Raw genomic sequence first — 25,722 nt, 5'->3', positions numbered from 1 at the left:
GCACTAAATTGGTAGTAAGAGGAGAGATTGGTGAAAGTCAGTCGAAAGAGGTGAAACAGGGTCAGAAGATGTTGAATTGTTGTGGATAGAGCTAAAGAACTGTAAGGATTCCCTCCTCACTGTAAGGGTAAAAAGACCCTGATGGGAGTTATATTCAGACCCCCCCCCCCGCCCAAAACAGTAGCAAGGATGTGGCCTACAATTTACAGCAGCAGATAGAAAATGCATGACAAAAGGGAAATGTAACAATAGTCATGAGGGATATCAGTATGCAGGTAGGTTGGAAAATCAGGTGGCTGCGGGATTCCAGGAGGGGGAGTTTCTAGAATGCCTATGAGATGGCTATTTAAGAGTAGCTCATGGCTGAGCCCACCAGGGAGGTTAGCTATTCTCGATTGGTGGTTGTGCAATGAACCACAATTGATTAGAGAGCTTAAGGTAAAAGAACTCTGAGCGGAAAGTGATCATAATGATTGAATTCATCCTGAAATTGAGAAAGAGAAGCTAAAGTCAGATATATCCGTATTAAAGTAGAGTAAAGGAAATTAGAGGCATGAGAGAGGAGTTGGCCAGAATTGATTGGAAAAGAACACTGGCAGGAATGAAGGCAAAGCAGCAATGGCTGGAATTTCTGGAAGCAATTTGGAAGGCATGGGATAAATACTGTACATCCCAAAGAGGAAGAAGTATTCCGAAGGCAAGATGACATAACCATGGCTAACGAGGGAAGTCAAAGACAACATAAAATCCAAAGAGAGTGCATATAATAGAGTTCTAAAATTATTGGGAAGTTGGAAGATTAGGAAGTTTTTAAATACCAACAGAAGGCAACAAAAGTCATTAAAAAGGTAAATATGGAATACGAAAGTAAGCTAGCCAATAATATTAAAGAGGATACCAGAAGTTTCTTCAGATACATAAAGTGCAAAAGAGAGGCGAGAGTTGATATTGGACCACTGGAAAACAATGCTGGAGAGTTAGTAATGGGGGACAAAGAAATAGTGGACAAACTGAATCATTGTCACTGTGGGTGACACCAGCAGTACGGTGGAAGTTCCAGGTGTCAGGGGTTATGAAGTGTGTGAAGTTACCATTATTAGGGAGAAGGTTCTTGGGAAACTGAAAAGTCTGAAGGTATATAAGTCACCAGGACCAGATGGTGTACACCCCAGAGTTCTAAAAGACATGGCTGAAAAGATCGTGGAGGCATTAGTAATGATCTTTAAAGAAACATCAGATTCTGAAATGGTTCTGGAAGACTGGAAAATTGCAAATGCCGCTCCACTCGTCAAGAAGGGAGCAAGGCAGAAGAAAGGAAACTGTAGGCCAGTTAGTCTGACCTCAGTGGTTGGGAAGATGTTGGAGACAATTGTTAAGGATGTGGTTTTAGGCTGCTTGGAGGCACTATAAAGTAGGCAGTGGTCAGCATGGTTTCCTCAAGGGAAACTCTTTCCTGGCAAATCTGTTGGAATTCTTTGAAGAAATAGCAAGCAGGATAGAAAAAGGAGTATCAGTTAATGTTGTATACTTTGACAAGGTGCTATGCACGAGGCTGCTTAACAAGCTACGAGTCCATGATATTACAGGAAAGATTCTAGCATAGATAAAACAGTGACTGATTGGCAGGAGGCAAAGGGTTGACTATTTTCTCAATGGAGAGAAAATACAAAAATCTGAGGTGCAAAGGGATTTGGGAGTCTTTGTGCAGGATTCCCTTAAGGTTAATTTGCAGATTGAGGCTGTGGTGAGGAAGGCAGATGCGATGTTAGCTTTCATTTCAAGAGGACTAGAAAATAAAAACATGGATGTAATTTTCAGTCTTTATAGAGCACTGCTGAGGCCTCACTTAGAGTTCTTTGGGCCCCTTATCTTAGGATGTTTTGAAACTGGATAGGGTTCAAAGGAGGTTTACGAAAAAGGATTCCAGGATTAAATGGCTTGTCATATGAAAACCGTTTGATGGCTCTGAACCTGTATTCATTGGAATTCGGAAGAATGAGGGGTGACCCATTTGAAACCTATCAAATGATGAAAGGCCTTGATAGAGTGGGAGAGGATGTTTCCTATGGTGGGAAAGTCTAAGACCATATAACCATAAGACCAGAGGGGACAACCTCAGAATAGAGGGGTGTCCTTTTAGAATGGGGATGAGGAGGAATTTCTTTAGCCAGAGAGTAGTAAATCTGTGGAATTCTTTGGTATAGGCTGGTGTGGAGGCCAAGTCTTTATGTATATTTAAGGCAGACGTTGATAGATTCTTGATTGGTCAGTGTATGAAGAGATATGGGGAAAAGGCAGGAGATTGAGACTGAGAGGAAAAATGGATGAGCCATGATGAAATGGCCTAATTCTGCTTCTATATTTTATGGTCTAAAATAAAGGATGAGAGAACGAAAGCTTCTCAGAGATATTTCTTTGTGGATCCAGAATTGGCATGCCCACAGAAGACAAAGGGTGGTTGTCGATGGTTCATATTCTGCATGGAGGACAGTGACCAGTGGTGTTCTGCAGGGACCTGTTCTCAGAGCCCCCCTCTTTGTGATTTTTATAAATGACTTGGATGAGGAAGTAGAGGAGTTGCTTAGTAAGTTTGCTGATGACACAAAATGTATTGGATGCAGAGGCCTGTGGGGTGATTGGTAAGGACAAGAGGAACTCTATCTCTTTTAAAGTGGCGGGAAGCTGGAGTGATGGTGGAAATGGAGGAGATCTAGATGTGGGCAGCATCAAGAGTGGAGAAAGGGAAACTCCATTCATTGAAGAAGGAGGACATCTCTGATGTTCTGGAATGAGTTGATTATTTATTCCTTTCTGTGGATGCTGCCTGACTTGCTGAGTTCCTCCAGCATTTTGCGTGCTACTCTGTATTTCCAGCATCTGCAGAATCACTTGTATCTGGGGCAATTCTTAATGGAATAGGGAGGCTTTAAGGATTGTATAAATGTTAAGCAGCTTGTATTCTAAAAATGTCTGTGGTTTGATTATTCTTAGATGGGATAGAGGGACAAACCACTTGCTGTTTAACATGCTTCCCGGAGGCCCTCCTGATTATAATACTGCACTAGATGTTCCACGAGGCAGGTAAGTTTGAAGCCCAAACAAGCCCCAAACATTACTTTATTGCTTCCTGGATATTTCTCCAACTCCACACGAAACAAATTTATTCTTTCCCATTTTAATATTTGCTGTTATTTCACTTGTCAGAATAGATAACATTTTATTAAATGAATTATCTTCCTGTCAGTGTCATTCACAATTGTTTGGGGCAGTTCATGAATTATTCCAATTGGCCTACAACTGATGTAAAATATAATTTTCTTTAAGTTTAGATTTACAGTCAGAATTTCATAAACTTATCTTCATCCAACTCAGATGATAAATTTGGATAATGTAACTTGGGTAAGGATGTTTGGCTATATACTGTATATATTTATTAAGAGGTTCTGTTGTGTTTGAAATATAATAAATGTAAATGTCCAATGCATATTAAGCACAAAGTAATTTCAAAATAATGTCTTAATTGGTTTCCTCAGGTACGATTATTAACCCTAACATTTGTGTAGCTTTTGGTTTAAAATATATTTTGGTGTAGAGTACACAACTGCCAGTTGAGGTTTTTGCCCCAAGGTGAAATTATTTCAATATTCTGTTAGAATATCATTGCACCCTTCAAAAGACTAGTGTCATTTCCAGACTATAAAGGCATAAACAGATGGTTAATCTTTCATGAGTCCTAATGAAGGGTCTCTGCTAAAAACATCCAACTATTTTCATTTCCATTGTTTTCAATTGTCTGAGTTCCTCCAGCACTGAGAATCTGTTACTCTGGATTTCCAGTATCTACAGAATCTGTCATGTAACAGATATTGAAGCTATCATTTCATTCATGTGGCAGGTGGAACTTGGAGTGCCGAATTTGTACCACCACTGGTTCCGTGTTGAAGCAATTGACCTTTGATGGTTGGAATTGGAGTTGGTTAGTTATTGTCACATATACTGAGGTACAATGGAAAAGCTGTTCATTCATATCGAATTATACACCAGCGTATTGAGGTAGTACAAGGTATAACTTGGTAAGTTTGCAGATGACACGAAGGTTGGTGTTGTTGTGTCTCGTGTTGAAGGTTATCATGGGTTACAGTGGCACATTGATAGGATGAAGCGCGGGATATGATGCAACACTTTGGGAAGTGGCAGGATTCCGAGCAGTATGGAGCAACAGAGGGATCTTGGAGTCTACGTCCACAGATCCCTCAATTTGAAAGGGTAGTTAAGAAGATGTATGGTATGTTGACCTTCATTAGTTGGGGGTTTGCCTTACAGAGCCGTGAGATAATGTCGCAGCTTTATAAAACTCTGGTTAGACCACACTTGAAGTATTGTGTTCAGTTCTGATTACCTCATTGTGGGAAGGATGTGAAAGGTTTAGAAAGTATGCAGAGGAGATTTATCAGGATGCTGCCTGAAATAAAAGGCATGTATTATGAGGATAGGTTAACTGAGCTAAGGCATTTCTCTCTGGAGTGAAGGAGGATGAGAGGTGACTTGATAGAGGTGTACAAAATGATGAGCGGCATAGATGGAGTGGCCAGCCCAGGGGGAAAAAGTCTCATATATACCAAGAGGGCCTAATATTAAGGTGATTGGTGGAAAGTGGGGGCAGCGGGGGGAATGGCAGAGATAGTTTTTTTTTTACTTCTGATACCATATACTTTCCTCCAATCCCCTTAAAATAGATGGGTGCATAGAATGTGCTGCCAATGGTGGTGTTAGAGGAATATATTAGGGACTTTCAAGAGTCTCTTAGATAGGGACATGGATGAAATAAAAATTGAGGGCAATGCAGGAGGGAAGCATTAGATTGATTCTTTTGTAGATTAAAAGATTGGTGCAACATCATGGGCCTATACTGTGCTGTATTATTCTGTGTTCTATAACAATACAGGATAAAGTGCAACAGCCACAGATAATGTGCAGTGCAAGTGGAAAAATGTAGATTGTGAGGTTATAAGTCCATCTTATTGTACTAGTGAACCAGTAGTCCTCAGTAGTCTTATAATAACTGGGTAAATCTGTCATTAACTCTGGTAGTATGTGTTTTCAGGCAGATGGGGATAAGGACAAGAAAGAATTTTTGGGGTATATGGGCTCTGATTATGCTGGCTGTTCTCTGAGGCAATGAGAATTATAGAAATAATCTTATATTAATAAGTTCTACATAAAAATTTAGAAGTAGATCTGCAAGATGTAGTGTGCATTAAGTAAATGAAGTGACCTTGATGTTCAAACTAACTTTCTAAAATACTTGGAGCACTCAGATCTTGAGTACAGTATTTTGATGTGGATTTTCTGTGCAGAATGTTAATGCAAAAAAAAAGATTGAATGTGTAACCTCCATGCATGCACAGTTTAAAAATCAAAAGCATAAAGTAGCTGATGACTGTACTCTTACTTTAAGAGCCACTGGGAGATTGCATTCAAAGACAGAGTGAAATTATTACTTGCCTATGAGATATTTATTAAGTTTGTCAAGAAAAGATGTGGCTTCTTCACTGAACTGCATGTTCAGCTGTGTATTGAGTCTTAATTTATGTCAGCCCCTGGCACTGAAAACTTCTATTTCATAAGTGCTCAGTCCTATTCATTCAGATTTTAATGATTAGATATTTTAACTAAAATTTGCAAATTTTGCTTGTTATCTCTGTTAACACATATTACCCTTTTTAATTTTACTTTTGGTAAATGATTCTGCAAAAATCTTCTAAATTAACTTCCCGTTTAAGCTCTTGGGAGTGTTTTTCAGTCAGGTTGGAAGAGATCCTATTGGAATTGTTTGCCCTGTTGACACAGGTTTCAAATTTCTTAATCCATGCTATATTAAACTCTTGATAACCTTAATTATGCATACAGTTTTTCCACAACAACATTCATTTTTTTGTAGGCAGAATAAACATCAAATATCTTTTATTTGCTACACATGGCAATTTAATGTGGATAAATGTGAAGTTATCCACTTTAGTGGCAAAAATAGGAAAACAGATTATTATCTGAATGGTGGCCGATTAGGAAAAGGGGAGGTGCAATGATACCTGGGTGTCATTATACACCAGTCATTGAAAGTGGGCATGCAGGTACAGTAGGCGGTGAAAAAGGCGAATGGTATGGTGGCATTTATAGCAAGAGGATTCGAGTACAGGAGCAGGGAGGTACTACTGCAGTTGTACAGGGCCTTGGTGAGACCACACCTGGAGTATTGTGTGCAGTTTTGGTCCCCTAATCTGAGGAAAGACATCCTTGCCATAGAGGGAGTACAAAGAAGGTTCACCAGATTGATTCCTGGGATGGCAGGACTTTCATATGAAGAAAGACTGGATGAACTAGGCTTGTACTCGTTGGAATTTAGAAGATTGAGGGGGGATCTGATTGAAACGTATAAAATCCTAAAGGGATTGGACAGACTAGATGCAGGAAGATTGTTCCCGATGTTGGGGAAGTCCAGAATGAGGGGTCACAGTTTGAGGATAAGGGGGAAGCCTTTTAGGACCGAGATTAGGAAAAACTTCTTCACACAGAGAGTGGTGAATCTGTGGAATTCTCTGCCACAGGAAACAGTTGAGGCCAGTTCATTGGCTATATTTACGAGGGAGTTAGATATGGCCCTTGTGGCTACGGGGATCAGGGGGTATGGAGGGAAGGCTGATGCAGGGTTCTGAGTTGGATGATCAGTCATGATCATAATAAATGGCGGAGCAGGCTCGAAGGGCCGAATGGCCTACTCCTGCACCTATTTTCTATGTTTCTATGGCTGACGTCCAAATTTGGGGGATTATTTTTGTGGCAATTTTATTCAATTCCACAGGAGGGCAGCAACCAACAGCCAAAAGACCAAAGTGAACCATACTGCAAATGTTGTTTTTCAATGGCATGAGAAGCATCTTTGTTATTTTGGTTACAATGTAAAGTAACTGGTACAGAGTAATAATGTACAGATATGTGACTTAAGGGTTCATATGGCAAAACTACATTTGAACTTTTGAAAATATCATCTGGCCTTGTTTAACTGCAGACTTCATTTTGCTGGTGATTTTCAACATTTTTGCAATTTTGCTTAATCAGAAAAGCACTAGCTTTTATTTTATAAACAAAAAACTTCTGCAGATGCTGGAAATCCAAAGCAACATACATAAAATGCTTGAGGAACTCAGCAGGTCAGGTAGTATCCATGGAAATGAATAAACAGTCAACGTTTCAGGCCAAGACCCTTCTTCAGGACTGGAAAGGAAGGGAAAGATTCTAGAATAAAATGAGGGGGGAGGGTGAGGAAGGATAGCTAGAAGGTGATAGGTGAAGCAGGTGGGTGGTAAAGGTAGAGGTCAAGAGATGTAGGAATCTGATAGGAGAAGAGAGAAGGCCATAGGAGAAGAAAGTGAAAGAAGAGGGGCACTAAGGGGAGGTGATAGGCAGCTGAGAAGAGGTAAGAGGCCAGAGTGGGAAAGAAAGGAGGGTGAGGGAAGTTTTTTTTTACCGGAAGGAGAAATCGGTGTTCATGCTATCACATTAGAGGCTACCCAGATAGAATATAAAATAACTGCGGGTGACCTCATCTTGGCACAAAAGGCAAGAAAGGCTCTAGAAATCGTGGACACATTGGTAATGATTTTCCAATGTTCTATAGATTCAGGATCAGTTCCTGCGGATTGGAGGGTAGCTAATGTTATCTCACTTTTTAAGAAAGGAGGGAGAGAGAAAACAGGGAATTATAGACCAGTTAGTCTGACATCAGTGGTGGGGAAGATGCTGGAATCAATTATAAAAGATGAAATAGCAGCATATTTGGATAGCAGTGGCAGGATAGGTCCGAGTCAGCATGGATTTACGAAGGGGGAATCATGCTTTACTAATCTTCTGGAATTTTTTGAGAATGTAACTATTGAAAATTTACATGGGAAAGCCAGTGGATGTAGTGTACCTGGAGTTTCAGAAAGCCTTTGATAAGGTCCCACATAGGAGGTTAGTGTGCAAAATTAGAACAAATGGTATTGGGGGTAGGGTACTGACATGGATAGAAAATTGGTTGGCAGACAGGAAACAAAGAGTAGGGATTAATGGGTCCTTTTCAGAATGGCAGGCAGTGACTAGTGGGGTACCACAAGGCTTGGTGCTGGGACCGCAGCTATTTACAATATACATTAATGATTTAGATGAAGAGATTAAAAGTAACATTAGCAAATTTGCAGATGACGCAAAGCTGGGTGGCAATGTGAAATGTGAGGAGGATGTTATGAGAATGCAGGGTGACTTGGACAGGTTGGGTGAGGGGGCAGATGTAGATAAATGCAGAGAAATGTGAGGTTTTCCACTTTGGTGACAAGAACAGGAAGGCAGATTACTATCTGAATGGGGTCAAGTTAGGAAAAGGGGAAGTACAACGAGATCTAGGTGTCCTTGTTCATCAGTCACTGAAAGTAAGCATACAGGTACAGCAGGCAGTGAAAAAAGCTAATGGCATGCTGGCCTTCATAACAAGGGGAGTTGCATATAGGAGCAAAGAGGCCCTTCTGCAGTTGTACAAGGCCGTGGTGAGACCCCACCTGGAGTACAGTGTGCAGTTTTGGTCTCCAAATTTGAGGAAAGACATTCTAGCTATTGAGGGAGTGCAGTGTAGGTTCACGAGGTTAATTCCCGGGATGGTGGGACTGTTGAAAGATTGGAGCAACTTGGGTTGTATACACTGGAATTTAGAAGGATGAGAGGGGATCTGATTGAAACATATAAGATTATTAAGGAATTGGACAGACTAGAGGCAGGAAACATGTTTCCGATGTTGGGAGAGTCCAGAACCAGAGGCCGCAGTTTAAGAATAAGGGGTAGACAATTTAGAGCAGAGTTGAGGAAAAACTTTTTCACACAGAGGGTTGTGGTTCTGTGGAATGTTTTGCATCAGAAGGCAGTAGAGGCCAATTCTCTGGATTCTTTCAAGAAAGAGTTAGGTGGAGCTCTTAAAGATAGCAGAGTCAAGGGATATGGGGAGAACAACAGGTATTCTGCAGATGCTGGAAATTCAAGCAACACACATCAAAGTTGCTGGTGAACGCAGCAGGCCAGGCAGCATCTGTAGGAAGAGGTGCAGTCGACGTTTCAGGCCGAGACCCTTCGTCAGGATATGGGGAGAAGGCAGGAACAGGGTACTGATTGTGGATTATCAGCCACGATCACAGTGAATGGTGGTGCTGGCTCGAAGGGCTGAATGGCCTACTCCTGCACCTATTGGCACAAAAAATACGTTGGAATGGGAATCAGAATTAAAATGTTGGGCCACCAGGAAGTTCCAATTTTTTTGGTGGGTGGAGTGAAGGTTCTCAATTAAGTAGTCCTTCAATTTGCGATACAGTGGGTCTCACCAATGTAGAGGAGGCTGCGTTGGAGGCACCAGGTACAATAGACTACCCCAGCAGATTTGGAGGTGAAGTGTTGCCTCATCTGGAAGGACTGTCTGGGGCCCTGAATGGAAGTGAGAGAGGAGCTCAATAGGCAGATATGGCACTATGACTGTTTGCAAGGATTAGTGCCGGGTGGATGATGAGTGGGGAGGGATGAATGGACAAGGGAATCACAGAGGGAACGATCCCTGCGGAGAGTTGGGGGGGGGAGGTAAACATTTGTTTTATGGATCCTTTAGGAGATTGTCAGGTGCAGAGAATGTTGTGTTGGATGCAGAGACTCATGAAATAGTAGGTAATAACAGGAGGAACTCTATCACTGTTAAGGTGGAGGGAAGATGGGGTGAGAATGGATGTCTGGGAAATAGAGGAGATATTCGTGCGGTAGCATCAGTGGTAGAGGAAGGAAACCCCATTCTTTGAAGGAGGAAGACATCTCTGATGTCCTGGAAAGGAAAGCCTTATCCTGGGAACAAATGTGGTGGAGATGACGGAACTGAGAAAAGGGTACAGCATTTTCTTCATGAGACAGGGTGGGAAGAGGTATTGTCAAGATAGCTGCGGGAATCGGTAGATCTATAAAAGATATTGGTTAACAGTTTGTCTCCAAAGATGAAGACAGAAATTGAAAAAGGGGAGGGAGGTATTAGAAATGAGCCAAGTGAATTTAAGGGCAGGGTGCAAGTTGGAGGCAAAATTGATGAAATTGCTGAGCTCAGCTTGGGTGTGTGAAGCAGTTTTTATTTCAAATGTATTTCAGTTTGACATGGGAAAAGATTCACAGTTGGCATAGTTACATTTTTTTTGTAGGAACATTTTTGGCTGACTTGTAGATTCCAAAGACTTTAATATGTGATCTCCTCTACCCTTTTATTTGTTCCTTGGACCATAAGACAACAAGATAGTAGGCCATTTGGACCGTCAAGTTTGCTCCACCATATCATTAGGTGTCACGGGAAGTTGTTCCTGCCTGTGGCCATCGAACTTTGCAGCTCCTCCCGTGGAGGGTCAGACACCCTGAGCCAATAGGCTAGTCCTGGACTTATTTCCATCTGGCATAGTTTGCATTTTGCTGTTTGATTGCTTGTGGTTTTTGTATTGCTATATTTATGCTCTATTCTTGATTGGGCGGCTGTAACGAAACCCAATTTCCCTCGGGATCAATAAAATGTATCTATCTATCTATCTATCTATCTATCTATTATGGTTGATCCATTCTCCTTCTCAGCCCCAATCTCCTGCCTTCTCCCGGTATCCTTTCATGCCCTGACTAATGAAGAATCTGCTAACCTCTGCCTTAAGTATACCCAAGTTCCATGTTAGGAAATTTAAAAATTAAATTCAAAGCATTAAATACAATTATTGTTGTGTTCAAAGGAGAAATTTAATACAGGTTAAGAACCCCTTATCCGAAATTCCAAATCTGAAAACCTCTGAAATTTTAATTTTTTTTGAGCGCTGACATGATGTCACAAATGGAAATTTCTACAAGGCACTGGAAACATTTCATGGCAATGTGCAGTCTCTGTGCACCACAAACAGTTCTGAGAAGTTACCTCACATATGAAATGAACAGAAGTTAATGAAAAATAGAAAAGCACTGTATAAAGCTAAAGATGAGGATCTTGGTCGTGCATTGAAAGAGTGGATTCATCAGTGTCGAAGTGAACATATGCTGCTTAACAGTATGCAGATCACTAAACAAGCAAAGATTTATCAAAATAAACTGAAAATTGAAGGTAATCGTGATTTTTTTTGAGCAGGCTGCTTTCAGAAATGTTAGAAAAGGCATGGCATTAAATTTTTAAAGATTTGTGGTGATAAAGCATTTGCTGATCGTGAAGCAGCAGAGAAATTCATTGAGTTTGCCAAGATCATTGCTGATAAAAATCTAACATACTGAAAGGTTGCATTCAGTACATATATGGTATGTGATACCAAGTGTAAGGCAAAGACTGCTTACTGGTTACACATAAATTCAGTCAGAAATGATGGCGATTGCAAGCTATCTTATTATATGTTCCAAAATCTGAAGCACTTCGTGCTCCAAGCATTTTGGATAAAGGGTACCCAACCTATATTTTTAAAACTATGATTTTTTTTTTGCTTTTTTTACTATTATTTTCCTTCTATTTCATCCTTGTCATGTGTTTAAATCAGTTATGTCGGTATTCTTCCCTTAAGCTTCTAATAAATGCCGTTGATCTACACTTGAAAGTATGACTTAGATCACAGACTGACAAACTTTACTGCTGATATCACGAAAGATCTGTTTAATACCAGTACACATAAAAGGTCAGTGGAGAAGTGGCCGTACTGTTGCTAACCGCAAAGATCTAACAATCTTAGTGGTTAGGATTCCGCCTTTCCATTATCTTTTACTGTCAGGCATCTGTTTAATGGTAGACCAGATTTCCAGCAGCTATCATCAAAGTGGCTGAACATTGAACTTGTTGAAGAATTCTCATTGGCAATTAAAATGTTAACTTAATGTTTTTAGCTTCTTACAAAGCATAAAATTGGAAAATTAAGTTAAACTAGCAAAATCATCAAAACTTTCAAAAAATGCTGTGAAATTTGAAATGTTTCAATGGAATCACAATCATTAATGACTTTTCAGTAAGTTTATGGATGTATTTACGGCTTGGAACAATATTTTAAAATTTGCTCAAGTTAAGCAACATACTTTATTTAATATTTTAAAGTAGTTCTGATGAAGTGTTCTGACATAAAATGTTGGCTGTCCATTTCCCTCCATAGATGTTGCCTGTCCAGTTGAGTTCCTCCAGCATTTTGAGGGTTGCTTAATATTTGAAGGGTTATACAGTAGGAACAGTTGTAAATAATTGAAGTTCCTCATCAGTTCGCAAGACTTAGTTGTTTGGTTGTATGAAATGTTGCATCCAATGGAATAGCTGGATCACTAACAGCACCTTCTGGATTTCCATGTTTAACTCTTAAGCTCTGTCAGTTTCATAAAGTTTTGACTGTGTTCGTGGATACTAGAAAGTATTTACAAAATTAAAGCAAAAGCATTTCTATTATAAATGCTCAATAAACTGGTTGATCATGGAACAAATGCATAACGATCTTTTGCTGTATTCTGAGTCATCTTTCTCGTGTTTATCAAATTAGGCTATTGCCAGTCAACTTCTCGAAACAATATGTATTTTTTGATCTCAGTTGTGACTTGTCATTATTAGGTGTGGAAGAAATATCAATGCAACATTTGAGCCAGGTTTAAGTTCCTTTACTCTTGTTTTTGTAAGCTACCTTCTTTTTCCTTAAGTTTAATCCAGGCTGCTACTTCATAAAATAAAGCCAATATTTTATTCTTTATTCATTGCTTTATTGTGTTATTCGTGTTCTTTGCAACAAAATCATTTGGGCTTAGTCTGACAAGTGACTGCCATCTTGTGTAACTTAGGTTAATACTTCCCTTAGAACGCTAGAGCAAGGTTAATGCCCTTCAGCCCACAATATTGTGCCTACCTTTTAATGTACTATATGTTATGTTGGCAAATTTCTTCCTAATTCTTTTCTGAATTAGATCAGTTGAAGAGTCTAAGTCAAAATTGATTTAGTAGGGATTGAATGCATGAGGTTAGGAGATGTTTGTAAATTAAGTTACTTCAAATTATTTTGTAAAAATTGTCAAAATCATTTTAAACTTTCAATGCTAACTGGGGTTGCAGCTTCCATTAAAGTTCAGAAAACGAAACGGACTCTGCTGCTCCAGTGAGGTGGACGTTCTATTCAGATTAGGTAAATGAAGTGAATTCAGGTGGCAGGTATTGGACGAATGTGATCATTGCAGTACTGTAGGGAATTCAGTCGATCACTAGTTCAGAGAATGTAAACAATATACAACCTGAAATTCTCACTCTCTGTCAACATCCTCAAAACAGAAAAAAAAACCCCAAAGAATGAATGACAGAAAAAAACATATAAACCCCAAAGCCTCTTCCCCTCCCCACGCACAAGCAGCAGGAAGCAGCATCAACCCTCCCCCAATTATTCTAACATAAAGCATCAGCATTCCCATCACCCACCATCCAGCAATAACAAAGCCCCTAAATTGAGACCATGGTCTACAGTACATCAAAAACTAACTGTTCACTTCAACATTTCAATATCTCACAGGCTGTCCCTCACTAGCAATTGAGACTGATATTACTCCATCCACAGCGATAAATTTCAGTAGTTTTTCATACAACTAAATTGTCACAAATGCCACTATCGTTGAATCAGTTTTTTTCTGACAGCTGCAATCGAGAGTAGTAGGAAGAAATGTGATCTGCAAAAGAGTGAGAAAAATGATCTGTTATACTGCTAGGGATGTGGGCAAAGCCCTATCTGCACCATGGATCTGTGGTAAAGCTGAAGAACTACCCCTGGGTTTACAGAATAGTCGTAGAATTGCCGTTCACTATAAATTATCTCTTGGAATAATTAACTGTGTCATTGAGCATTTTAAGAGTTTTATTAGAGCACATTTATACATTTTTATTAAGACTTGTTTTTGATGTTCCTGTATATCTATATTGTATTGCAGAATTGTAAAAGGGGAATTACAGTGTCATGTTTTTCAGTCTTTAAAAAATGTTGCATGTGGTTTCTTTCAAAATTCAGTTTGAATATTAAACATCATTTTTACCATACCACAAAGATTTTCTTTTTTTTTAATGTTAAGTCTGCAGTATATCAAAAGCCCAATCTTGCTTTTTTTTTCAATTGAGAATTATGAGTTAGTTTGGTTTTTGAAATATAATCTGCAGAATCTGGGCCAGCATTAGAGTTGTGCCAGGGAGTAAAGCTGGTTGATGGTCATCCATTCCATTTTTTTATATCCAATCCTTGAGTTTTGTTTTACATTCTAATTCTGCACATCCGATATCTTATTTTATATTAAGTACAAAGTACCATTAATTCTCCCCTTGCCCATAAAATGCTAATAATTTCTGTTTTGGTATTTTTCTTGGCCTTTCAATATTACTACCACTGGATTAACTTTGGAAAAGACTGGTTAAAACTACAATTCTGTTTGAAATTGAGATTACATTTGCCATAATGTAGTTTAGCCACAATTATTTTGTTTCTATCCTTGCCAAGTAAGCAAAAAAAGTATCAGGTTGGCTATGTTTTCTTTGCCTATGGACATGTGAGTTAATCCGAAATGAAAATTGAAAGATTCATGAAACCAAATTGTGGAAGCCCCTATTGGCTGCTTCCTGATGGTGATTATCCAATAACAGCAAGCCTATGAAATGGAAATTTTCTTCTGAGGCTGATTCCTGGAGCTGATTATATGTAGTTCTGCATGACTGATGTTGTGAACATTTTTCCCATACTTTTTTTGCCTCTCATGATCATAGTTTTAAATTTCCCATTTGCCTGGAACTGATCAAAAGTGTCAGGTTCCCTGGTACTTGAAAATGTGTAAAGAAAGGGTAACAAAGTAATAATATGATAAGTTAAAATTATGTATTTCTAACACATTTAGCTTTTTTGTAACTCTCTTGCCAATATAGCCATTGCTATCTAAAATATAACTGTTTAATGAATGTTCATTCGTAGGGAAGATTATGCTATATGATGTCCTTTTTGAGGGACAGCTTGGAAACTTTCCAAATTTATGTTAGTTGTTATCCCAAAGGAAATATTATTACATTAATTTGGCAGAGAATGATTTTATCAAACTGAGGAAAGTATGTAAACTGTGTCGTGCCTTGTTTTTACTCCTTTTGCCTAATAAATACTTTCCATTATTACAAATAAATATTTTATTAGCTTTTTTGAAGTACTACTTAATCGATTTATCTACAGCAATGGTGGATTTTGTTTTGCTAGCCCAATCATACAGCTCCCGAGACATGATATTTTGGTATCTGCATCATATTGGGATAAATTATATTTAGAATTAATTGTTGATTTCAATGAAAATCATTGGCTTTATCCGCATTGTGGAGCAGTCAGTTCTGAATTCTGCAAGCACAGTTGACCTCCTGTGCTGTTTGATTGCCCACTGAGTCCAGTGGCACAGCATCGAAGTGTTGAGTCGAGAGGTCAGTTATATTTATTTTCATTTCCATTTTCTTTTTTTTCTATAATGAGACATTAGAAACAATTCAGAGATAATTAAAAATAGTTCAAATGCCTTTGAGTAGAGAACTGTCAAAAGGCCACTGTGCATTCTGGTGTGGGACGTAGGAATATGAGCCTGATGCCTAGCTGCAGCTTCCCTGTTCCCAATAGCTTCAGTACTTAAAGTTTTCCACTTTAAAGGCATAAAGTTGGAATGCATTCCTCCCTCCCACCAAGATAATGCATAGTGTTATTTCTAATCAAGTAAAATTAAACAAATAATGCAAATTAATTGTACCATTGTCCAAGGTGATAACTGTGCCATTTAAAATATATACTGTAAAGTTCACTTCTAGAATATATTCTTTTAGAAGTGCGTGCATGGAGTTGATGTTGCCTTTTAGGTTAAGAATGGCCAGACATTCTGAGTTATAGAATTGTACAATACAAAACTGGGACCAATTGGCCCATGTTGTCCATGTCGACTGTGATGCTATGTCACTTAATTGGGACAGGAGACTATTGTCAAACACTTTCTAGCTAGTGTAACTTGTGTGCACTAATGTGGCCGTGCTCAGAGCAAACTGTTTATAAATAGTGTCAGTTACTTGTATTATCCATTTGAGCCAATGGACACCAATTCAAAAAGTCATATAGGCAGTACAATTTGTCATTGATAGTTGGTGAGAAATAAGCAGTAAGACAATTCAGAACTGTTTTGCTCACTACTATTTCAAACGTGGGCTTGGAGATGCCAGAAATGGCTGGGAGTGAAAAGGAAACGTTCACTACTTCAAGTTCGGAACTGCGAAGAATTTGAAAGTATCGATAATGATCTTGATTGTCACAATGAAAATGAAGATTATTCCAAATCAGACTAGGTGTATGTGCTGATTTTTGTTTATTTACAGTCCTTCGAAAGAACACAGCAGTGTACACTGGATGAATTCCTTCATTGATAACTATTAGGAGCTAATACAGTTTTACAGTACTATAGTAGTATTGGTAGTGTTCTAATTTGATCTGTATTTCATTTAAATATATAATTTGTTAAATGGTAGCATACCCTTTTTTTTTTAGTACCTTTTTTACTTATTTCCATGAAACCAGCTAATTGGGGCAGCAGCTTAACTGGGCCAAAATGTACTGGTTCTGATGTGTCCCAATAAACTGAGATTCACTGTATATCCAGAAGTGTTTGGAGACAATATAGCCATATTCCAAATTTCGCATCTCTAAGTGGTGAAAGTATTGGGGCAGAGTGCAGAGGAGGATGAAAGAACAACTTTGGAACAGCCACCATTGTTTTAAGCTTCATGCTGGTAACAGAATGGGGTGAGGTTGGTTCACAAATTTAAGTTCTAAAATCGCAAGAGAGGACTTGGTAAAAGTAGGCTGGGATCAGATGTTTGCAGGTGAACTGACAGCCAACAAGGTAAGAGTCTTACAAAAGAGAGTTCCGGCCCAGCATGTCTTGGTAAGGGTTCAAGAAAAGGTAGCAAGATTTGGGAATCTTGGATGACAAAGATTCTCAAAAGGTGTGGTCAAGAAAATAAAACATGGCAGGTTTGGGCAACTGAGATTAAGGGAGTCTCTTTGAGAAATATTGAGTGTGTGGCAGAGAACATAGGAGATTTTGGAGTGCTAAAGGGACTAGGAAATACCTTTTCCTACCAAGGAAAGAGTAGATATCTTTATGACCTAAATAGGTAATCTGTGTCTGGAGACAGGTAACATGAGTGAAGGCCTGAATGAATATTTTCATTTGTTATTCAGGAAGGGATGACATGAAAGATAGTAAGTTCATCGACAATCTGGAAATGGTCATTATTAAGAAAGAGAATGTGTAAGATGTCATGGGATAGAGATCATAAATCCCTAGAGGTAGATGGGTTCTATCCCAGGTTATTAAGGGAAGCAAGGGAGCAGATAGTTGCGGCCCTGAGATGGTTTTTGCATCTTTTTTAGCCATATATGAAGTGCCAGAAGACTAGAGAACAGCTAGAGGAGAAGGGATAATCCAGGTAACTACAGGCTGATGAGCCTTGTGTCAGTGGTAGTGAAATCACTGGAGAAATTCCCAAGGGCTGGTATTTATATACAGCTGAAAAGGGATCAGGGATTGTCAGCATGTCTTTGTGTGGTAGAGTCTTGCCTTCCTAATCTTATGTTTCTGAGAAGGTAACTAAGAAGATTGAAGGCAGTGTAGATTTCTCTGTGGAGGTGTTTAATAACCTTCCACGTGGTATGCTGTTTGTGAAGGAACATTGGGTTCAAGGTGAGCTGCCTGATTGGATTCTAAATTGGCTTGCTGATGAGATGCAGAGGGAAGTGATATAAGGATTCTTTTCTGATTGGAAAGTCTGAGCAGTAGCACACGTCAGGGACTGGTGCTGGGACCTTTGTTTATGACATATATTAATGACTTGGATGTGAACTTAAGTATGATGAATCACTTTAGATGAAATGAAAGATGGTTGTGTTGTAAATAGTAATTTATCTAAAGCTCCAGCAGAATATAGATCAGAGTTGGAAAGTTGGAAGAAATGTTCACAGATGCAACTAATTCCCCATAAGTTTGAGCTGTTGCATTTTGGTAAGTAAGATAGCAGTGGGGCACACACAGTAAATGATAATGCTAAATAGTTTGGGTGAAGAGAAAGGCTCTAAGCCTCAAATCATAGTTCCAGAAGGTGACTACATGTATTACTTAGGCAGCACATAAGGTATATGGCATGCTTGCCTTCATAGGTCGGGTCAAAGAATATAAAAATTGGGATGTAATGCTGCAACTTTATAGAACACTGGTTAGGCTATACTTGAATTATTGTCTGTAGTTCTGGTGTCACACCGAATGAAGGTTGTGGATGCACTAAAGATAGTGCGGAGAAATCCACCAGGATATTGTCTGAAGTAGAAACAGGAACAAAATGCTGGAGGAACTCAGCAGATCAGGCAGTATCTATGGAAATTAATAAACGTTTGACATTTCAGGCTGAGACCTTTCATTCCGACCTGCTGCCTTCCTCCAGCAATTTGTATTGCTCTGGATTTCCAGCATCTGTAGAAACTTAGACACAGAAAGTGTTTGATATCTGGAACTCACTGCCAAAGTGGGTGATGTCAGATATAGTCACTGTATTTAAAAGACATTTAGACAGGCACTTGCATAGGCAAGAATAGAGGATAAGAGTTTCATTCAGATAAATGGGATTTGTGTGGATGAGGGGATTTGTGTCTTTGTCAATGATCAGCATAGATATGGTGGAGTAAAGTGTGTTCTGCACTGTATATGTTCTTGACTTTGGAGGTTCATTCTTGTGTTTGAAGATAACAAGATACAATTCATGTATATTAAATATACATTCATTTTGCTCATGTCTTTTATTTTCTGTGTCTGCACCTGATTTGAGCTACCTTTTTAGTTCGATTTTCCTCAGCTTTTCAATCAAGTTAAGGAGATGAACAGTTGCGAAGTCTGTTTACTCAAGTGCTAAATGTAATGGTATCGTGTCATGGTTCAGCAACTAAGTATGGAAAACAAAAACCTAAATCTACAAGGATAGTTTAAATACTGTTGTACTACCACCGGTGGGGAGGGGGGAAGCTTTGTTTACCAAAAAAAATTAAAATAGTCAACATCTTTGTCTTGAGGGTAAAAGAGGTTAAAATGTGAAGCGGGAAGATTTTGTTGTACATTTATATGGTTAGCATTTTAGCGAGAATGTTGTCAGAAACCTTGGATCTATGGATTCATGTGAGCTGCACTTACTGCGCAAGACAGCTTACATTGCCAGTAACCAATAGGAACTCAAGAAGTGCAGCTACAATCTACGCAGTCATCAAGGCAGCGAAACGATAGTACAGGGACAAGATCCAGACACAACTGTCCACCAACAACACATGCAGCTTATGGCAAGGTCTGCACACCATTGCAGACTTAAAAGCTCAGCGCAGTGGTGCTGCCAACATTGCTGCCTCCCTCCCGGATGAGCTAAATGTTTTTTACTCTCGGTTCAATGTCGCCAACACTGAGCTCCCAAAGAGAGCTGCCGAAGTGACCTGCATCTTGGTTAGCTGTGAAGCTGAAGTACACCGGTGTTTCCAATGAGTGGACAGTCACAAGGTTGCAGGACCGGACGGCATCCCAGGGCAGGTACCCGGGATGTGCGCAGCATAACTGGCAGGTGTGTTTACAGATATTTTTAATCTCTCCCTCTCCCAGTGTAGAGTGCCCTCCTCCTTCAAACCATCCACCATTGTTCCTGTACCTAAAAAGACCAAGGTAACATGTCTGAATCACTGGCATCCTGTCGCACTCACCTCAATAATCAGCAAATGCTTTGAGAGGCTGGTGAAGGACTACAACTGCAGCATGCTACAATGCACACTGGAGCCCCTACAATTTGCCTACCGACATAACTGATCGATAGATGACACAATAGCCGCAGATCTACACATTGTGTCAGGGTCCTTACACATCTGCAGAAGAAGGATGCTTATGTGAGAATGCTGTTCTTAGACTACAGTTCAGCATTCAACACCATAATTCCCACTAGGCTTGACAAGAAGTTCAGAGACCTCAGTCTTTAACCCTGCCTTGCGCAGCTAGATCCTGGACTTCCTGTCAGATCGCTGGCAGGTGGTAAGAGTGGGCTCCCTCACCTCTGCCGCTCTGATCCTCAACATAGGAGCCCCTCAGGGCTGTGCCCTAAGCTCCCTTCATTACTCTCTGTATACCACAGCTCCAACCTACTAATTAAATTTGTTGTTGATACTGCATTAATTGACCTTATCTCAAATAATAATGAGGTAGCCTACAGAGAAGAAGTCATCATCTCGACACAATGGTGTTAAAGGAACAGCTGCTTCCCTCAATTTTGCAAAAACAAAAGAATTGTTTGTGGATTACAGGGGGAATGGAGACAGGCTAACCCCTATTGACATCAATAGACCTGGGGTTGAGAGGGTGAACAGCTTTAAGTCCCTCAGCATACACATCACAGAGGATCTCACGTGGTAGGAACATACCGGCTGTATGGTGGAAAAAAGCACAACAGTGCCTCGTTCACCTCAAAGTTCAAGAAGTTTGGCATGATTCCCCAAATCCTAAGTACTATCTACAAGGGCACAATTGAGAACATCCTGACTGGCTATATCACTGCCTGGTATGGGAACTGTACTTTCCTCAATCGCAGGACTCTGCAGAGAGTGGTGTGGACAGCCCAGCACATCTGTAGATGTGAACTTCCCACTATTCAGGACATTTATAGAGACAGGTGCGTAAAAAGGGCCCGAAGAATCTTCAGGGACCTGAGTCACCCCAATCACAAACTGTTCCATCTGCTACCATCTGGGAAACAGTACTGCAGCATAAAAGCCAAGACTAATAGGCTCCGGGACAGCTTCTTCCACCAGGCCATCAAACTGATTAATTCACGCTGATACAATTATATTTCTATGCTAAATTGACTGTCCTGTTGTACATACTATTTATTACAAATTACTATGCATTGCACATTTAGATGGAGATGTAACGTTAAAGTTTTTACTCATGTATGTGAAGGACGTAAGAAATAAAGTCAATTCAATTCACTTGTGTTAAGCTGCATTTTTCCACAGACAGGACGTTACAATCATTTCCTTGTGGGGACTGAGTTCAACCTTGATGAGTTAACAGTTGACTGCAAGCAAAAAGTTTTCATTTCATTTTACATTGATTAAGGAAGTTCAAAACACATCTGTGTCTTTTTTGCTTCTGGTTTTCTCAAAGATGCTCCTATTTGAGGAACATTGAACTGAATCTTTCTGATGAAATGGTCATTTTTTTTTTGCATTTGGAATTGTGCATTCAGTTCACACATTCCAATGCTCTTCTCACATCGGTAGTAAACTTCTGTTAATGTATTGCTGTTCACAACATTGTGACATCTCAAACCACCTTTTGAAGTCTGGTCATTGTCGTAATATAGAAGTACTTTATTTTATTATTTTTTCTTTAGAGATGTAGTGCAGCGTAGAGCAGGCCCCTTTGGCCCAATGAGCTGTGGCACCCAGCAACCCAGCTATTTAACACTAGCCTAATCACAGGGCAATTTACAATGACTAATTAACCTACTAACTGGGACATCTTTGGACTGGAAGGAAACTGGAGCACCTGGAGGAAAGCCAGGTGGTCACAGGGAGAATGTACAAACTCCTTATAGACGGCACTGGAAACAGCCTCCAACCTGTGCCCCAAGCTGTAATAGCATCGCGCTAACCACTAGACTATTGTGCTGCCTATTATTTGACCTGAAACTAGGGCATTTCCTTTTTTAATATTTCACCACGTCAGCACTGCCCCATATTGAAATGCAAGTTTTGACGTCTGGCAATCCAGTACTATTTTGGCCATAAGCTCTGCAGACCTTTTCCTGTCACGCATGTATTTGCTCTTCAAGTAATTAAAGATGACAAGATCAAGAAAAGGTGATCATATGATTGTGCTCTTGTTAGTTTTGGTTGTGGAATAATTGACCTGATTATGTTGACCTGCTATAGAGGTTCTGAAACATACTATGTTCTTTCATTTATAATCTTCCAATGTCATGACGTTGAATTAAATGCATTCTTACTTGGTTGTTTGTTGTAAACTGGATCAGCATGTTAATCATAAGTTTTCCAGTGTCAATATAACTATTCCTCAAGTTCAAATTTTTTCTTCTTATGATTATCTCTGAAATCGATGCTCTTGGAGACAAAAGGATTGCTATAGAGTACATATATACCATGTAGTCCTAGAAGTCATGGTAATTTTCAATGTGTATGGATACACCACAAAACGAGTCTGTAAGACATTTTGTACTGCACGCATCTGCTAATAATTTTCTGTCTTAAATATGTGTGCATCTTCAGATGGACATAAAAGGAATAACTTTAGTGTGTAATAACCACAATACCTATTAAATGGGTGAAAAGTCAAGCAATGGCACTTGCAATTTAATTCAATTTCTCCTCTGCTGAGTAATAGGGTAGTTGGATTCTTTTACAAGGAAAACAATTTGGCTCAGAAATGCTTCAGAAGCTGAGATTTAAGAAAACTTGCTGCAACCAATCACAGCTTTGCATTAGTAAAGGCTGCACAATATTATATCATAAGATCAGTGCAGAATTAAAACCGCAATTAAGCATAAATATGGAAAAGCCACAAATCAGACGATTTACCAGGACGTTTCCAGCTTTCATTCTTCCTTCATGAGTCAATACCCTTGAGACAAGGTGCTGGGAGGGAAAAAAATGTACTCTGTCTACAATTGCTGCTATTCTTGCTTTTGTCACCAGCTTATGAATTCTGTTTGTGAAGCAAGGTACTTCCTTCCCTGCATCATGGCATTATGATCTAGATCTAAACATATCGTATTTTTAATAATAGCTGCATTTGCTTCAAATAAAAGTCTAGAATGAAATTAACCCATTGAGTGCTGATTATCTGAGGCCCTTAATTATATTGATGTAAAATTATTTGCTCTTTTTTGAGAGAGTGATTAATTTCCAGAATTTTACACTCTGGGGGGTGGGGGAGGTGAGATTCTTGTTTTTTTTAAAGAACCTGAATCAGGTTTAATATCACTGGCATATGTCATGAAATTTGTTATTTTGTGGTAGCAGTACATTTCAATACATAATAAAACTACAAATGACAGTAAGAATATATATAATTAAGTAGTGCAAAAAATGAAAGAAAGTAGTGAGGTGGTATACATGGGTTCATTGTCCGTTCAGAAATCTGATCATAAATCAGTTTTTTGAAAGATTAGGGAACTGAAGCCACAGGGACCTGGCAAGGAAGAAGTGAGGCGTAGTTAGTGGCTGAGCAGGATTGAGGTGATCAAGTAGCCTCCTGGTGTTCCTTTTTGTTTCTTTGTTCTTATGTTGATTCCTATTAGTTTGTAGAAATGATCAACCAGCATGTATTTCCTGCATGGTGGTAGTTTAAAAATCTGCTAACAGTTTTAGCCTTTTGCCAAGGAATTATGCATGTTCAGCATGGGATATTATATTTTGATGGGAACGAAGTAATATTTTAGTCCTTCTCTCAAAGTATTGAGTCAATTAAATTCCCAGAGTATTAGGGTGAAATTTGTATGAACTAAGTTAAGGCATTTGATGTAGATGTTTAGAAGCCATCTACCATGAAGAAGATGGCACAGTTTAGCCTAAGACTTTTGTACAGTAGTGTATTTATCAATGTGGAGTGGAGAGCGAGTTTGTAAATCTGGTGGGAGCAAAGGATGTTGGGAATGGCAAGGATGGAGCACCGCGTGAGGGCTGTAGGATAGGCGGCAGGACAGAGGGATTTTATTCCAAACAAAATAGTTTATTGATCATGACAGAATGTGTCTCTTGTGCTTCCTGTTCCCTCCCCTCTCCCTTTCCCTTTTCCTAACCATGATTCCCCTCTCCCTGCCCCTTTCCCACTCAGTCCAAAATAGAGACCCATATCAGGATCAGGTTTGTCATCTCTCATATGTGTCATGGAATCTTTTTTTGCAGCAGCATTACAGTGCAATACAATATATAAAATTGCAGTACTGTTTTAGGCACCCTAGCTGTATATTTGTGCCCAAGGCTGCATAGCATTATGTATCCGAAATGTTGTACTGTATTCTTGAAATGATTTAATTTGTTCCAATGTACCAGAAGAATAGATTTAACTTAAGTACAGAATCAGTAAAATTAGAGAATCAGTAAACCTTGATGGAATTAGGTCTTTTGGCCTGTTGTTCTGCTGGGACTTGAATTATGTTTGTTCAGCTTTTATTTTTGTCCAAAGCAAAGCATTAGCATTCATTTTCAGTGCAAGATCTATATTTAATCTTTTGCCTTCTCTATATTTAATTCTTGTGCCCTTTCTGTTTTGGATTTGACATTGCTTGCTGCAGCAAAATTATGAGGTATCTTTCTGACTGCAATATAGCAAATCCTAGGCATAGCTGATTCAAGTCTTTATTGCAAAGTAGAGTTTGATATATAAAACTTTGATAGTTTAAGCAGTATTGATTATAAGATGTATATTCAATACAGAAGCTTCTGATCTATATGCCATAAATAACATTATTTTTATTTGTGAATATCTGATCAGGAACAGCATATTGCAATTAGGTACAATAGTGAAATATCTTATCAAATTTTACAAATACAACCTGACATAAAGCCAGCTGGTATAGCTTTTTTGGAGTTATTTTTTGAAGAACTTGTGGAAAAGCACAGAAGTCTATTATACATAAATGAGATTCTGCAAGTGCTAGAAGTCTTGAAATAACTAGCACAAAATGCTGGAGGAACTCAGCAGGTCAGGCAGCATCTATGGAGAGGAATAACAGTTTAGATTGTTTATTCCTCTCAATAAGTGTAGTATACAGTTGTAATTCTTTAAGCTTGATTGTGCCAAACTATGAAAAAGGGAGGAATCAAGAGAACGGTAGATGTGGTAGGTGATGCTTTAAAAAAAAATCGTTTCTTCGGACCACAAACATTTTATAAACTACGCAGCAAATGGTTTGAATGGATTTCATTCTGTGTCAGAGATGTTATCTGGTATATTTTTGGTTGGTGTAAATTTTATTTGCTTAAATTAACAATAATTTTATTTGTTGTAAATTGTAGTTCTGGTTTTAACTTTTGCAGATTTGTTTATGTAAGTGTACAAAGCAAAAATGATCCTAAAATTGGCCAATTTACTTTGGCAGCTTTGCTTGTCCGTCCTTGAGCTATTTTTAGAATAGTATATTTTGGAGTTTATGATCATAATTTTTATTTATCTATTTTAAGGGCCCTTCTTGCTGGTGGAGGTTTTTCCACATGGACCTATCGACAAGGTTACGATGTCAGTATTCCAGTTTTTAGTCCACTGTCAGCAGATGTCAAACTACCTGAGAAGATGCCTGGGTAAGAACCAACAAATATGCTACTGAATTAGCCGTATAAATCAACTATTTTGTCATTGTTGGATACATGACCCCATGGTTGATGGGCAGCTTCCTCACGCATCTATGCCATGCTTTTATTTGCTGATCCATTAAAATTTCTTGTTATTTTTAAAGTATTATGAAGTGTAACTACTTCTCCACCGCAAAGTAAATTTAGTTCTGATGAATCTATGTAGAGTGTTACAATTCACTAAATTATGTAATGGAAAGGAATAAAACTGACATTA

The 25,722-nt window shown here is 39.0% G+C and overlaps 1 protein-coding gene across 3 annotated transcripts in view; it reads left to right on the top strand.

The window, feature by feature from the left end:
• The window catches only part of ext2 (exostosin glycosyltransferase 2), a 164,969-nt gene that overhangs the window by 14,477 nt on the left and 124,770 nt on the right, over nt 1-25,722 (top strand). For all 3 annotated transcript variants that reach the window (XM_072272694.1, XM_072272695.1, XM_072272696.1), the window contains 2 exons: nt 2,992-3,081; nt 25,338-25,454. In XM_072272694.1, coding sequence (XP_072128795.1) covers nt 2,992-3,081; nt 25,338-25,454 — 207 coding nt within the window. The remainder of the gene's footprint in view (nt 1-2,991; nt 3,082-25,337; nt 25,455-25,722) is intronic.

Source organism: Mobula birostris, chromosome 11, assembly GCF_030028105.1.
Source record: "Mobula birostris isolate sMobBir1 chromosome 11, sMobBir1.hap1, whole genome shotgun sequence".
Taxonomy (NCBI): Eukaryota; Metazoa; Chordata; class Chondrichthyes; order Myliobatiformes; family Myliobatidae; genus Mobula; species Mobula birostris.
Note: the sequence above shows the minus strand (reverse complement) of the source record. Positions and strands in the feature narration are given on the sequence as shown.